The 16,613-nt window shown below is 38.3% G+C and overlaps 1 protein-coding gene across 1 annotated transcript in view; it reads right to left on the bottom strand.

Annotated features, from left to right (window-relative positions):
* MAN1A2 (mannosidase alpha class 1A member 2) overlaps positions 1 to 16,613 on the bottom strand; it is a 128,937-nt gene that overhangs the window by 27,016 nt on the left and 85,308 nt on the right. The window contains exons 7-8 of the mRNA XM_066175513.1: positions 15,130 to 15,253; positions 14,623 to 14,716 (exon numbers count right to left, since the gene is read on the bottom strand). Coding sequence (XP_066031610.1) covers positions 14,623 to 14,716; positions 15,130 to 15,253 — 218 coding nt within the window. The remainder of the gene's footprint in view (positions 1 to 14,622; positions 14,717 to 15,129; positions 15,254 to 16,613) is intronic.

Raw genomic sequence — 16,613 nt, 5'->3', positions numbered from 1 at the left:
GGTTTTTATTTTGAAGAGCTGTTTTCCAGTGAAATTCTGCAGTAGAACTCATTCCAGATTAAGACAAATATAGCAAAAAGAAGCACAATAGCACAACAAATGTGGCTGAAACCACATGTTCTGTTCAATGTATACATTTTTAGAACACTCATTCCTTCAAATCAAGACAAATTTGGGTAATTTCTTCATTCTGCACTTTTTCAAATGCAGGCCCAGATGAGTGGGCAAATATTAAAGGATTCCAGTCAAGGATTTCTTTGGAATTCTTTTCAAACTGAAAGACTCGGTAGCTGCGGTTGGAAAGAATACCTTCAAACTTTGCAAACAAAAGCAATTACAAGAAACCCTGTATTTTTTCTGGTTTGTCACACTTGAAAGCATATTGTGTGCAAACCTGTGCAGTTAGTCTGTTTGAAAGGATTCTTCTTGCCAAAAGAGACAAATAAAACCTTAATAGAAAGACAATGATATTCCAAGTTCACATCTTTGCTCAGCTACTACAAAGAACTTGCATCCTGTTAAATATTGGCATTTTTCTTCTTAATAAACAGTACTCGACTCCAAACAAAAAGCCCTCAATGAACAATAAACTAATCAATCTCAGAGCAATACTTTAATGAGTTTTTAATATATTGATAAAAGATCTATACTTAGTAACATATTGTGTCTCAGTTAATATGCCAAAAACCAGATCTACCTCTTTCCCACAGATTGATAGGGGGACCCTTCTGTTAAAACCTCACACCATTATCTAATATTCCTAAAGATAGTTTCACTTCAAATGATCTTATTGGGATCAGCAACCCATGAGCTCACTGCTGTCACAGTGTCCCCAGACAAGAAGCAGGACAGCGCTAAACCACAGCACCAGGCAGGTCAGGTAGGACGCACACAGTCTTGCTGAAATGCCACTGGATCTCAGCCCCAGAGAGCAGGGAGGGTCTGCAGAGCTCTGGTGATTTGTTCTCTCTAAGTGAAATTGTTTCTTTACATATCTGGGGAGACAACCTTTTTTTTTCTGCAAACAGCTCTTCAAGGCATAGGCAACAAAGTTCCCCCTCCTCAATGACAGGTGAGACAACGAAATGGACCTGGCTGCTCTTTCTCTTCAGGACTAATTTTGGGGAGGTCGTAGATAACAGGGATACTATGCATTCACACAGCTCATTCTCATTTCTCACACCCAGACCTACCTAATGTCTGTAAATAACTTCCACCACAGCAAGCCAATTTCCACATGAATGGCAGTGGTTCCCAAGAAGACTGTTACAGCCACAGACTTCAAGTTACCAACACTTCCTTTTGTTTAGAGGGAAACTTTGGTTCAGCGAGCAATAGCGTGTTTCCCACAACAAGTGACAGCCCCCTAAAGATAACATTAATAATGAAGCCTGTTCTAATGAACAAGTCTGTTCTCTACCTGCTCTCTAGAGCAAACTTAAGATGTGCAAATTATTTTTAAGCAGATGGCTTTAAGTAGTTAACAGCAGCTTAATGAGCCAAATTTAAAACAGTTCATGATTTGCTAAACCCTCTCTGCTTTGTGCCTTAATTGTTCAATTGTCGTTTCTTGGCTAGGAGCAAGAATAACGAAAGAAGCCAGACATTGTATTAAAGGCAGCACGACAAGCCAGAACTGATGCTGTAGTCCCAACACCTGAGGGTGAGGCCTCCTGCAATAGCCAGCAGCAGAGAGGGAGCGAGCCACTGCCCCTCCATGACCCCAGGGCACAACATCCACCCTCGGCACAAAGCTTCTGCATCGCTTACTGCACACGGAATAAAAAAGATGAAATACAACACTGAGCAGAGGCATGTTTAGCATGCACAGGCTGCCCTGCTGGAAAGCAAGACAGTGAGATAACACTGAAGCAAGTACAGAAGCACAGGCAGGTGAAGATGAGGATCAACTATGCCCACAGTATTTTTAATTCACTGATTGTAACTATAACACTGATTTCATATTTTAAACTTAAGAGGCAGAGAGAGAGAAAAACCAAGCAAAAATTACTAATTTGGCTATTTCTAAACTCAAATCTAGGAACTGTAATCATTACTTTTGACTTTAAAATAAAGCAGAAACCTGTGCTATACTCAGTAGACTGCAAATGCCAAGATAAACAAACCACTGATTCATTTTAACCAAGAGTAGTAGTACACAACTACTTTGCAACAAAAGAAGGAAGCAATAAAAAGGGAGGCTGATCTTCCTCAAGGATCACAAACTGATGAAGAGGAGTTCAAGAGTAGAAAAGTTAAGTGACCAGGAGGGGGTAGCAAAGTGATTAAGCTAATACTGACTTTGATTAAGAAATCCACATACCCCATCACCATCAATTGTTCTGGCCTGCACAAATTGGCCTTACACTGCAGGAGCCCTCTTTCTCTGTGCAGGAAACTTTCAAAGAATTGTTTTTCTGTTTGTCTTCAGGTTGGCTCTGATTAAATTTCAGTTCAATCTTTACTTCATGTAGTTGGACTTACTGCTCCTCAGCTGCTCTAAATAGGTGCAAGCTCCCCTTCTAATCCTTTAATCCAGAAAGTTGAGGCCCTGGAAATTGCAGCTGCTGCAATTCACAGCAGAAATTCAACCTAAGGATGTCATAAAGCCATAGTGGTTAGCTTAAAAGTGCAAACACTTGTAAATTAACTGCAGCAGAGGCAGCCCTGATAAAAGGAGGTGAAGGCGCAACTTTTAGTCAAATATAAACTATGTATCACTAAAGAACACGGTACCAGCATGACAATTTTTCTGAAAACATGCAGGGTCTCATAAAACAGAACCACATTTGAAGAATATAAGTTAAGCATTTATCATTTGGGAGGTAGCTGAACAGACACTGCTTCCTATTCTACTGCCTGGTGCCACAACAGAATCCAGCAACATGAAACAACCTCATTCAGCTCCTCCCAACCTGGGGGTGCACGATCACGCCTGCTCAGCACACACAGCTCTGGAGAATGGAGCAGCTGAACTCTAAATGCTCCAGATGGAGAAACTAGGTGTGAATATTTCAACAAGGCTCAGAAAAATATGGATGGTTCTTGAGTTCCTTAACTGTACTCTTTGTTAATCCAAGTAGAATCACATTCCATTTCCAGTTTCATTTAGAGATGGATAAAGCGTTTTTGTCCAAGTTGTTTAAAGAAACCTCAACATAACAGCTTGAGGCAGAAAGAATATTCCAGCTGGAAGAACTAAAGTCTGGCAGCTACAAGAAACTGAAAACACAATTGCTTAAGGGAAAGTATTAAGCAATCTTAATTATAAGTGCTACCAGTTTCTCATAAAACAAAATTAAGCAAAATTACTTCCTAGAACTGTAGGGACTATAAAACTAAAGACTAAAAATTGTTAAACTTGCACAATTCAAGTGTGTCCAAAGACAATGGAAATACTTCAAAACAGACCAGCAAGTATAACTAGCCAACTAATACACATTTTTAGGTAACTAATGTTCTTAGAGTCAAAACACTTCTTCAGACTCAACGTAGTTTATGTCAAAGGAGTATCCTAATTTGGTATCTTATAACAGACTGTACTTTCACTCTCAGGAATTTACAGCTGGAACAAATGCTTGCTTTTTCTTTTTTTTTTTTTTTTAATTCAAACTTTCCTGAAACATCAAAATATTCCAGCTATTATTTATAATTCTGGAAAGATTTAGGTCATCTCTCAGAAAACATATTCAGGAATTAAACACCAATCAACTAAATACATGAAGTCCACATGCTAAAATTAGAAACACATTACATCCTTATGTCGGCGTGTTTACTGAGAAGTGGCCTTTTAATCACCTGAAGTTGTCTTTTCAAGATTATTACACTCACCCACAGAGCCACCCAAATGAAGCACACCTGCCTCTCAGCCAAGTTTGGAGTCACTGTAAACCCCAACTGTGTGGGCAGCTGTAACCAAGCCACTGGGATTTCCAGTGGATTGATGGGAAGTCATGTGCATGTTTGTCCCTGATGACTTTTTTTTACTTGAAAAGGTGGCTGTGAAAAGCATCTAAGAGGGTAACATCTGCTGCAAACAACACTGCTGTAGGTATGTGCCTAAAACCCAAGGAGTCCCTTTAGAATAAGAGTTCATATATAGGAGGATTGACAAGCTCTTAAAGTCATTACACGCTTTAGTTTATTCACCCTGATTTTCCTTGAAGATCTCAATTCTCCTCTTGAAGATTATAAACAAGAACATGAGAGAGGAAAACCTTTATTAGATTAAATCTAGTCCAACACTCATCTGTACGAAATCAGCTGGCAAAACCACTGTCAAAAACTTCACCCTTCAAGTTGCATCAAGACATGGCAGTTTATATATTTACATATATACGGATATATATATATATATCCCACATGGAAGCTGACAGTCAAAAGTGATTCCGAGAAGAAAGGAAAGACACTCCCTGTTTTTTATGTACTTTTGTATTATGCCACATGCAATATAAATCCAAGCTACTCTGTTTCTTTCTCCTAAACTTCAGTCTATGTAGCTCTTATTTTTCTTCTTCTGACAGATACCTGAAATGGAATACACAGCCACCTGAAGTTTAGCTCACTCTGTAAGTGCTGGGAAATTGTGCAGATTTTAAGACTTGTTCAGTCCATGCTTTGTGACTGAGACTGAGCTACCACACCATATGTGGACTGCATTCATCACCACCCCTCACTTACTTGACTATATATGTCATATGGGACCATAACTGCAAGATCACACAATCCTCAGGTCAAGACAGTATTTTAGCTTGCTGCTACAAGGACAGTCCAACTCCCACTGGAATATCAGGATTCAAAGAATCCATAGGTAAGATACATTCAATGTTCACTGAACAGAACTTTAGATCTTCTCTATGTCACCAAACTGGAAATGTTTCTCTTGGCCACCAGCAGGTACATCTCCACATAGAACTCAGAATATGAAGTCTCACATAATGAAGACAGAATAAAAAGAAACAGATGTCAGATGTGACAACAGATGGGTCATCCAAATTTATCAATCATCTAGAGAGCATCAACAGAAACACTTAAGTGCAGAGCCTCCAACACATTACAGAGAAGGAATAAATAAAACCAAGAAAGTTTAATAAGGCTGTAACAAGTTTGTAACTGGACTTTGATGCCTTCCCTTTCGTAAGAAACTAGTAAGTCAAGAATGGTTCAAAAATGCAGCTTTAGGCATAAAATTATCAAAGAAATAATGAAATTCTACAGGAAATCAAACTCTAAAAACTCACAGAGCATGTGTCAAAGGATAACTTTTTACTCCCCGATCATTTTAAGTTAATGTCTTCAAAGCCATCAGTGTAAACCCTCAAAAATATCAGGTGGTACCCTAAACATGTCAGACTTCATCAATACAGATGAATTTACTGAATTCACAGTGAGAAAGATAAATGGAAAAGCTGCTGTGGGACAAATCACAAATTCTAGATATTGACACACTCCCCACCGAGATCATGCTCTAAAAGTATAGCTTGATGGTACAGCAAAATGAAATATTCATCTCTTTGCCTAGCAATGTATGCAAGCATTCTCATAACCCAAAGTTATAACCTATCCAAATCCTTTCTTTAGGAATTATTTATAGGCACTCCTTTTCAGATGCATAATTTGTATGTATGTCTAACCTTCCAATAACACTAGGAGCTTTAACACACTAAACAAACCTTTATTTGTTCACCTTTTTCAGCATCTTACCCAGCAGACCAGCAAAACGTCTTAACCTTGTAGTCTTACGAAAGCATATTTCCTGTAATGCACAGTTCTGCTGTATTTCATTAAAATAAAGTTTTAAAAGATTATCTTGCTCTTGGCTTCTAACAAATAAACAAAATTGAATGCAGCTTTTTCTTGGAACACAGCTAATTACATTTGTACAAGGTTGTAAACGAAAAGTGCAAGGGGAATTCCCCAGCAGAGATTACATAGATTATTTTCTATTCAAAACACATGCATGTTCCTAAGGACAGAACAACACGAAATAAATTGGGGAGTAAAATTTAAGGACACCTGCCAAGATAGCAAAAAAAATTAAACTGCAAAGAACCACCCCCACCTTCTCATATGCAACAGCATACCTACTGCTGGAAGTCTAGAAATAATGCTGTAATTTTATTTGTTCATAATGTAATAAACTAAAAGCAGATTTCAAATAGAAAAACCTATGTAAATAAATGCTTACACCACCAATGTCCAAACTAACTATCACATATCTACAATTCTATGAATGATATTCCAAACTTGAATTAAAAAAGATATTTACTTGCTAAATCAAATAAATGTGCAAAAATGCGGTCAGGTTGGGAACTACTCTACAAGTACTTTTACAGTATGCAATTATTTTAATTCTGCACCATTTCTATTTAAGAGAGAGAAAATCTTTTCCTTATGCTGAAGGGGAAAAATAATCATCTGTGAAGTAAAGTATTAGAAATTGTTATTCACAAGTCCAAACAGAAAGTAGTTATCTGATGAGTTTTGGAAAATACTTTGGAATATAGAGGCTTACTTGACCCAATTCTCTTTGCTTCCTTTTAGGTTATGGATGTTTTCCCAGAACCTGACATTACATTTCACAGTTTTCTTTTTCCTGACTCATGGCATTGCTTGTTGCTTTAAAGAAGGTACAGGTATTAATAGACATAATTTAAGATACTGCTTGTGCTAAGCAAGGCATGTAGTAAATAAATAAGGGTAGGAGAGAAATGATATAATATCTTCATAGTTAAAGGAGATTATGAACAGCTTCAGCTGGCAAAGACAAGTTTTCCAATACTAGCATCTTCTCACCGTCTCTAACAACACTATCAACCTGTTAATTTATGCTGCAATTATATTTTTATCTGAAATATGTATCTGCAGTATTTCTTTAATCTTACGAAAGACTACTTCATTCTTCAGTATTATTCCCTTCACCTTGCCATCTGCAAGGGTTTTCATCTCCCAGAGGCAGGTGTAAAGACTGAAAGGGTTTCTTGCTTAATTTTACAAATGAAAGGCCCACTGATAAATAAATCAGGATCTGGATTTCTATCTCTGTAGCACCCTTGAAGGTTTGCATTCAAGAGAGGCTCTCTCCCTATGGATGAGATAGAGCTCACACTATCAGGGCAATACCCTTCAGCTGACATGCTGATTTTTCTCAGTGTTCACATTCTCACCAGGGGATACGCAGAGTGTGACAGCACCTTCTACATCAAAAAGGCTCTGCAGATCATAGGGGCTGGGAGAGCTGGGTGGCAGAGCTCAGAGGCTTATCGTGGGTCACAGAGCCCTAGGTTTACATGTCAGCAACTGAAAAAACCTCTGTGTGTTTGTTTTTCCCAGTGAATTTAATCCTGAGTGCATGTGTAGTTCATTAGCAAACTCCCAGCTGGACAGCAGGGGATCTGCATCTGGAAAGACCCAAGCTCTGTGCTGAAGGCTGCACAGGTCCAGGGTGCGAACACGAGTATTGGATTGAGAGCCTCTACTAATATTTGAAGGGTCCATGAGCATGAGGACACTTGTAAAAGGTGCCAGCCCATGCATCTATTTGACAGTGAACAGGAGGAGGAGGATCAAAACCTGGCTCCCGGGGGGTATGCTGCAGGTGCGTTGTGGCCGGACTACACCGGGGAGCTGCAAAGGCAGGGCTGTCGGTGGCTCTCCGTGTGGGCAGCTGCATCAGTGTCCTCTCAATGCATGTGTGCACCTCTGGAATACGTCCTGACTGCAAATGGGAACTTCAGTAGTCACATCCATCAGACAGGGATGGAGACACTAGGACTTGGCTGGCCTTCAAGAGCTGGGAAGGAAAAATCCCCAGGTCTTGGAGTCTACTGAATGCAGTGGTTTTCTTACCATCTTTAAGCCTGTTATATACATTTACATCCAATTTATTTTCACTGTTCCTTTAAATACTGAAAAATAAATATAGACAGATGGTGCTATGTATTTGATACGATATTGTATCACAAATGAAAATAGATAGGATGCCTTGCTCTTGGTTTGTCTATTACCTGCAAGAGTTTAAATGAAGCAGTTTGGTTAATTATCTGGCTCAGCCCAAGAGCATTAGCCTCAAACCAGCTGTACAGGCAGGCATAAAAAACCTGGAATATTGACCCAGTATTTCCATTGACTTAATGACAGTAATTTAATTTTTCTCCCCAATGTTTGAAAATTACACCATTTTAAAAGAAGTGTAAATCTAACACAAATAAATTAGATCCACAGATGCCTTCACCAAGCAGAATTTTAAAGTTAAAAGTGCTTGACTTAAGCAGTTATTCTTGAAAATTAAAGACCACCTGAAGAAAAGGCAATATGCACATTCATAAAGATATTTACTTAAGTTTATTTAAAGGCCAGTCTACAGCAAAACCAACTGGGAAATAGAGGCTGTAAGCTTCTCCCATTCAGCCACCTGGGTTGTGCCTCTACCTACTCTGTAGTAACAGGTGCAGGAACCTGCAAGAAAGTGAGAACATCACCAGAAGGGGCTAAGGTGGTGTAACAGGCTAAATACCTGTGTGAATCTTCTTATTGTCTTTAAAGGATAGCTATCCTTTGACTTAGAGGATAGACACCATTTAAATTTAGTGCATTTAATACTCTTATCACATGTGATCAGTATCACACTGTCAGTGAGTTCTTATAAAGATGGTGACAGAGTGACCTCCACTGGGCTTTTAACTGGACTACCTGCAAGGCTGAGTAAGGGGCTTGTTTTCTGTAAGGAGACATGAATAAATCAGCACAGAATAGAATGCAGGCTGAATGTTCATCACATCAGCATTCACTGGTGCCCAATTCGGTGTCTGCTGCTACATTCCTAATAGCAATGCTCAGCTCATGCACTGTAAATTCACATGCTACCTTACTTCACAGCATCTTGTTAATGTGCCCACATATCACTAAGGTGTAATAAAGTTGTAAGATTAACACGGAATGACATTCCTGCTTATTTTCTTGCATATGGAAGCCATATTTGGCCTAAACCCCAACTTCAGTTAAACTGTCAACTCTCTCAGTAACCAATCCAGGTAACTCCATAGGTAGCCCAGATGCAGGAAATGAGATTTGAAGTTAACAGTAATTAGAGTTCCCCTCTAATAACATTATTAGTTGCAAGAGATGTTGGAACCAGAAGAAATTAAGCAGTTTATTTTCAGTGTTGGAAAGCAAAAAAGGAAGAATGTCCAGTTCACAGAAATGTGCAAACATGATGTGCGTGTCCTGACTTTGCAATAACACACAGATTTGGCATTTCTTTTGTTATTGCTCTTCTAGTTGCTATTCTCATCTAAAATGTTTGCAAATGCAAATTAATTTTTTCAACATATTTTAATTTTTTAAGAAATCGCTTTTCTTCAGTACAAATCAAGGTCCATGATTTTGAAATCCCTGCTTCTTAATGAATTTTCAGTTATACCTGATTAGGAGAATTCTCTAGAAAGCACTGTTACTGCTTTTGCAAATAATCTAAATTCAAAGTTCTGATGCTGACACCAATCCAACTACTCACCATGTGTAAAGGACAACCTAACAAAGTCAACTGAAGGTTAACGTGAGAGGTTAGAAAATCCTCCCTGCCAGCTATTTTCCGTTCAGTCTTATAGAAACTGAAACCCCAAAGCAGAAGTATTGTAAATAACTTGTTCCTACTGGACCATCACCTTAGCCCGTAAGTAAAAATGGATTCTGTTAACATTCCTGTAGGCATTATAGCTCTGCCTTCTACCAAATGCCACAGTGAGCTGACAAACCCTGAGCTGAACCCGTTCAAAAGCTGTCTGACATGACCCCCATGCTGTAATAACAACTGCACATATAACAAGCTTAAAACTAAATATTTAGCCATCATTTTCCTCCTCCTGGGTATAATGAACCCCCTTGCTGCTACACAGCATTAAGTGTCCAGTTGTATTACAAAGCATTTGCATTGGAAAGGACAGGGATTTAGCAATGACCAGTTAGCCATTCACCCAGCAGTTTTTAGGATTGGGGTTTACAGCATTCAAGTGGAAAGAAATGATGGGATGAAGCAGTAGTCCTTGCTCAGTCCTGCCTGCTTATGGCTGCTGCTGCTTCACAGAGGCAGGCAGAAAAAGAATGAAGTAATCTGTCACCAGAACCCTTCTTCAAGGGCTATGTCAAGTGCATTAAATGCAAATGAAAATTTATATTAATTAAACTGTAATCACTTCAAAGACATGGCTATAGATTAATGCCACACTGACATAATGATTTGACTCATCTCTAGAACTTGTTAAGAACCTGGAAGCAGTGGTGACAGACTTCTTGATGAAATCATTATTACTAATTGACTGGTAAGTTACTTCACTCATTATAACTTTTTCAGGCATTTGTAACAGAAACATTGACTGGTTTGAATGAAAGTGCAGGTCTTTGTGAGCTCCAGCAGAGAAACAAGCGAAAAAGATGGTGCGCACACCTCAGGGCAGTGTCCCCAGCACATCACTCCCAGCAGTGAAACTGCAGAACATGCTATTTATACTGAGATCAAAAGGCCTGCACTCTCATAAATCAAACCCCATCAGAAATGATTCACTGGACCCTGCACCCTCACATCAGAAGGATGTCAATGAGGTTGCGGAATATCACATACAACATCCCCCTTCTCCTAACCCAAGAAGAGCACAGACCACATTTTGAGCATACATTTAAATGAGGCAAATCAGACAAAAAACAGCAACATGGCCTAAGACCTATCGAGGCTAAGACGGAAATATTCTGAGGCCCAGAAAAGCCCCGGAACAACTGCTGATCCCCAAAAGGCCTGAAAGACCTTTACAAGAGCCAGTTCATCACCATTCAAGAATGCTGGATATGTGAAGAGGTCTGGGGGGCCATTGTACCTTTAGTTAAAACCCATAAAATTAGGGTGTGCTGACGCTCCCAGTGGAAACAGCTCTTGAGAAAGTAACAAAATACTCTCTCAAGTATCAAGGTAAAAGGTATCAAGAATTTTCCACAAGGTTCTTTTTGCAAGTAGAGATGGATCCAGTTTACAGCCCTATGGGTCCACACCAAAGCCACAGAAAACAATGCTTCTCTTTTCTTCCACAATCTTGCAACAGGAATTTCCTTTAAATATTCAAGTTTACCTATAAGCTTGTTGGAACAAAATTAAACAAAACAGCAATATTTGTAGAAGGCTACAATTTTTCTTCTACTCAAATAGTGTAATTTTCTTCTTTTAAAAAATAAATTAAAAGGTAAAGACAAAATACAACTGCTTAGAAAACTTGACCTAAATTAATTCTTCCACTATATATTTTGTCCAATACTAAGAATCAACTGGTGGTAATAGCATTAATTGGTCTGACTGCTAAGTTCACATCACCACAGATGTTTTTATTACTTCAAATAAAGGGGGAATAAAGGTGAATATCACCACTGGAATAAAGGGTACAGAAACAGAAAATAAACCCACCATTAGAAAGATGCTATATTGCAGCTATATCCCATAGTTCTTCAGCAGTGGATTTAGGAACGTATTTATGCCAATTTATTTTATCTATTTCACACTGCTCATGACTTAGTTGGAATACTGTACAGATTAACAAAGAAACTAACTAGAATTGAACCAAAGAAAGTGTGAGCAGAGAAAAAAATTGTTGAAATGAAGAAAGAAAAAAAAGAAAAAAGGAAAGCAAGACTAGAAAGGTCAGAGTGAAGAGTTACTTGTATCTAGGCAAATAAAGTGTTCCAAAATAATTCTCAGAAACTACCTGCAGAAAGTACTTTGTACAAGATAAGATGCATCAAACTAAAGGTCAGAGCAAAGATGAAAAGGACGGCTTTCCCAGAAGCTGGAAAAAGAAAAGTTATGCTTTGATACTCTTTCTATTGTCTCTGTCTTTCCAGTACAAAGGTATGTAACAAGCCAAATACAATGCTCTTTGAAATTACCTTCTGAGGGGAACATAAAAGCCTTGCCTGCCCTAATACCAACCATGGGACTCAAGCCAGTAACAGTGTAGGGAACTTAGACACGAGTCCTCTAGTAAATTGGGATGTTGTGTGTGAAGGCATCATCCTTACTGGACTTACTTATGCATAGCAGGACACAACCTCTGCAAGGGAGAAAGAAATTCCTACCTAAGCCTCAGCTACTCCATCTCATCTGTCCGGTGTTTCAGACCACGTGCTCCTTTACTGTAACTTAAATTTTTGCAAGTAGATGCACTGGAAAGTGATCTACCAAGGATATAACAGAGACATTTTCTCATCATTCCATCCAGGTTCGTGAAAGGAAATGCAAAATTATGGATTCTTGCTATCCAGTCCCCACAAAATCAGTATTAGGTTTACAAATGCTTTTTGTCTGAGTTTCAGCCAGGACAGCATTAATTTTTTACAGTAGCTGGAAGGAGGAATGGCCAGACCCTAATGTTATTCAATACCATCTCAGGTCACTGCCAGAGGCAGGGAAAATGACTCCTCTCAGGAGAAGGGCATCCTTTCTGGTCAGGGAGAAGAAAGTGGTTGGAAAGAACAGGTTTCTATGTAAATCCTTTGTCTTACACCTTTTTCTTATTAATATTGTCACAGTTACTGTTCATTTTCTTACCTCACTGTTGTTTCCAGTAAATTGTTCTTACTGAACCAGTGATCTTTGCCTTTTGTGCTTCCAACCGGAGGCAGGCACAGGGCAAGTGAGCAGCGGGTGTGGTTTTAGCAGAACTACTAAATTGGAGACTATCATCCTAAACCATGACATTACACTGGGAAAATGCTAGAAATATTACCAGAACATCTGAATGTGCATTTGGAACCTTATCTGCTAAAAGAAAAAATCCCCAAACCCCAACGACCAAATTCCAGGAAATAAATTTGTGACTCATGATCAGCATAGAAAAATTAAAGGCTCTATAAATTTGTATTTCTTTTTATCCTCAGAACTTAATTCTCCATTTGTAATCCTAAACTCGAGTCCCAAATGTATTATCATGCAAAATCCATTTAATAACATGTTTGAGCTCCACCAAACTTCTGTAAAGTTCAATTTTTCACTTTGTTTATTTTTTTGTTTATTTTTAGTGATGAGGAGTATTTTATTCCCAAGAGATACTAATTCTGTGCTTTGTTATTACAAGAAAGCTGGAGAGAGACTTTTTACAAGGGCATGTCGTGACAGGACAAGGGGAGATGGATTCAAACTGAAAGAGAGTAGATTTAAATTAGATATTAGAAATAAATTCTTTACTCTGGGGGTGAGTGAGGCACTGGAACAGGTTGCCCAGAGAAGCTGAGTATGCTCAATTCCTGGAAGTGTGCAAGGCCAGGTTAGATGCTTTGAGCAACCTGATCCAGTGGAAGGTTTCCCTGCCCACAGCAGGGGGGTTGGAACTAGATAATCTTTACTGCCCCTTCCAACCCAAGCCATTCCATGATTCTACAAAACAGCCTCTAAAGAATCCTAGGGATACAACACATTAGACTACTTTTGATAAAACCAGCACAAGCAGATGGTTAGGGATAAAACAAAATAAATACAAAAATTTGTTTCAAAGCAACAATATAAAATTGTCTTTTGAACAAATAAGCCTGAGTATTTGTATGTGCATATTTTCTTAGTTCTGAATGTGTTGTTAAATTTATCAGAAGAATTCGTCCCATCAATCCATTTGCCCATCTCAAATGGCGTCATGATTCACTTAAAGATATAAGATGCCTTGGAGAGAATTTTGACTTTAAAGATGGGATTAGACAAGTATTTCACAGTGACTGCAGTGACAGCTGTATTCATCTCCCTCACATACCAGATTCAAAGTCAGAAGCAGATTCTCAGTTTGCAAGCCAGAACACGTTCTGCTGGATATTTACAGCCAACCACTGAAATCCCCAAAACCTATCATTGATGTCAAACAGGACAGAAATAGACCATCTTGCTTGTTTTTCCTAAATAGACCTGCATTTGTAAAAGAAATAGAAATAGAAACCTTGAAGAAAAAAAAAATCTTTTATCACCACCACTATCAAAGCACAAAACCACTCAACGTTTTTTGAAAGAACCACTTCAAGAAAGGAATCATGTTTGTGTCTCTCTCTTGATGTTTTATCCCTCCTCTTACATTGTCAGCAACAATACCTGCTTTCTTTTCATCCCAAAGCTTTTTTTTTTACATCTATAAGGAGGTTCATCATGCCATTTCACATGGCACTGAGTAGATGAATTATATTTGTAGATGTCAGTGCCTAACACAATTTAACCACCACAAACACGCATTAATGCACGTCATCTTACAATAATCCACTTACCAGATGGTTTGCAGAACAAAACCAGGAACAGAATCAAAATGAGGAAATACTTTCAGCCTTATTCTTTATTACTGAAGATTTTATTGACTGATAAACATGAGGAGAGGCATCAGGTTAAGTAGCAAGCTGTTTTAAGAAACTACCCTAAAAAGTGAGTTCTGTGACTTCATACAGCAACAGGCAAAGATCGATTTCAGGAGATCTCAAATTCAAGCAATCCTTCTGTGTTTTATATTTTCAAGCAATGCTGTTTGTGCCCTACAGAATAAACTTTCTGATCTCCAACTCAGCAACAAAGTAAGAAATAGACTTCTAATTAGGAATTAATAAAATAAGAATACTTACGCTGACCCCACCGGCCTGTTCTTGGATTCAAATAATTTGGATAAAGTCCATTAGGACGATCCATTTTTTGAAGTAACTTCCGAATGTGCATGACCTAAATTAAATCAAGAATCAGGTTCACCACTAACAACGTTAGTCTGCCCTCTGCACACAGTTAAATCTAATCTTTTTTATTTTTCTTTCATTTTTAGTAGCAAATTTTATTAATCTGAACCACAAACTTTCTTGAGGGCTTTCTTCAGATTTGTACGCTTTTGGTTTTAAAGGACTGCTCACATAAACATGCTTAAAAATAATGATTTTAAAATGTATTCTGAAACAAATAAGAAAACCTGTGTTGTCATATATTTCTACTTGAGAAAGACATCTATTTGGTAACAGAAATACCGGCATGAAAATATTTACCTGCTACCAAGAATGGAAGTAGAATTCACTATAGAGAGTACTTCCCCTTTAATGCAATTTATGATAAGAAGTATGATAAAAGTATTGATTTTTGAGACTCACCTTGTTGTAATATACAGGGTCCCCTGTCAAATAGCTGAGGTGGACAAATTCCATGTGCAGAGTACCAAACTCAGCTAGGATGCTGCTGCCAGCAGAAGCCCAGCCCCAGTTTCGACCAACACCACTGAATTTCAACAAATATGTATAAAGAAGGGGAGAAAACAACAGAAAATTCAGAGTTACTGTGCACAGCAAAACTACCACAGCCAACTAAACAAGTAACAACAATATTTTAACCCACACTTAAGATTACAGGCATTGTCATTTGGTTGATGAGTTGGCTCACTGGTTGGGTCTTTTTAGAATAAAGACACCATAACCTCATCAACAAAAAGTCCTATGATTAAATAATTTATTACCATGATGTCACACAAATACGATGACTTAACACTGGGCTCAATCGCAGCTGTTCTTTATTCACTGCATGTTCCTAAGAACAAGAATCAAGGTAAGACAAGTTTTGAAGGTGGTAGCATTTGCTGCCTTGTCCTGCTGATCTGCTGTTCCCTTTACTTGTGTGGGGTGTGCTTCCCTATCTTGTGTCTACATAGGAATACAGGACATTTACCGTTGGCACAATACATGAGTTCCTCAGGATCACCTAAACAACCAGCAGAAAGTGACACATACCTCCTACCTTTTGCACTCTAAGCAATACCATCTTCCTAAGTCGTAACTCCTAAATTACCTCTGGCTTAATCATATGTGGGAGTTTTCATCACCTTTCACGACTGGGTCTTTTAATTTCTGTAGTTAACCACATATTTCTGAAGACTGCTTCTACTTCCTCTCATAAGAGATTTCAGTTACGAGTAAGTGTACACACAATCTAGCTATACATCCCAATTCAGCTACTGTTTAAGAACATAGTGGAAATGTAAAGAATGCCTCAAAGCATCAAAAATGCTCTCTCAAAATCTGAGGGAAATCCTAGCACTAAGTGAGCAATACAACCTAAAATAGGCAAGGCAGTTGTCTTCCATGAGGCAATGCAGACCATTTAAGTTCAGTCTGATCTGAACAGTCATCTAAAGGAGCCTCTCCATCTACACAGACCACAGCCGACTTCAGCAGGTCAGACTTTATACCCAAGCTAAAATGTAAAATGAAATAACAACTTCAGAGTCCCACCATGTTCTCAAATGCTGGGAATCTTCTAAAGGTAACATACAGCTCACACAGTACAGAAAACCCAGTAAGTTCAACCATGTCCTGCAAACAATTTTGTTTTTAATAGATTTTGTAATGACTAAAGAAACAATTATTAAGCTCTAGAGCAACACACAGAATAATACACTCAGTGTGGTCCAATGCCAAACTGAATGTTTATTGCAAAATCATAAAAAAACCAGGATCAAAATTTATTGCAGTTAATGAGTTAGAATGTACTGAACTCTATGGAAATTACTCTAACATGCCAGGAATGACAATTTGTCTGCATCTTCTATAGTTCCACTACTAAGAAAAACTGATGCATGCCACTA

The sequence above is a fragment of the Chamaea fasciata genome, unplaced genomic scaffold (genome assembly GCF_029207755.1).
Source record: "Chamaea fasciata isolate MVZ Bird 193981 ecotype frontalis unplaced genomic scaffold, bChaFas1.0.hap1 SCAF_2, whole genome shotgun sequence".
Lineage (NCBI taxonomy): Eukaryota > Metazoa > Chordata > Aves > Passeriformes > Sylviidae > Chamaea > Chamaea fasciata.
The sequence above is the reverse complement of the archived record's forward strand: the minus strand, read 5'-3'. Positions and strand labels throughout refer to the sequence as shown.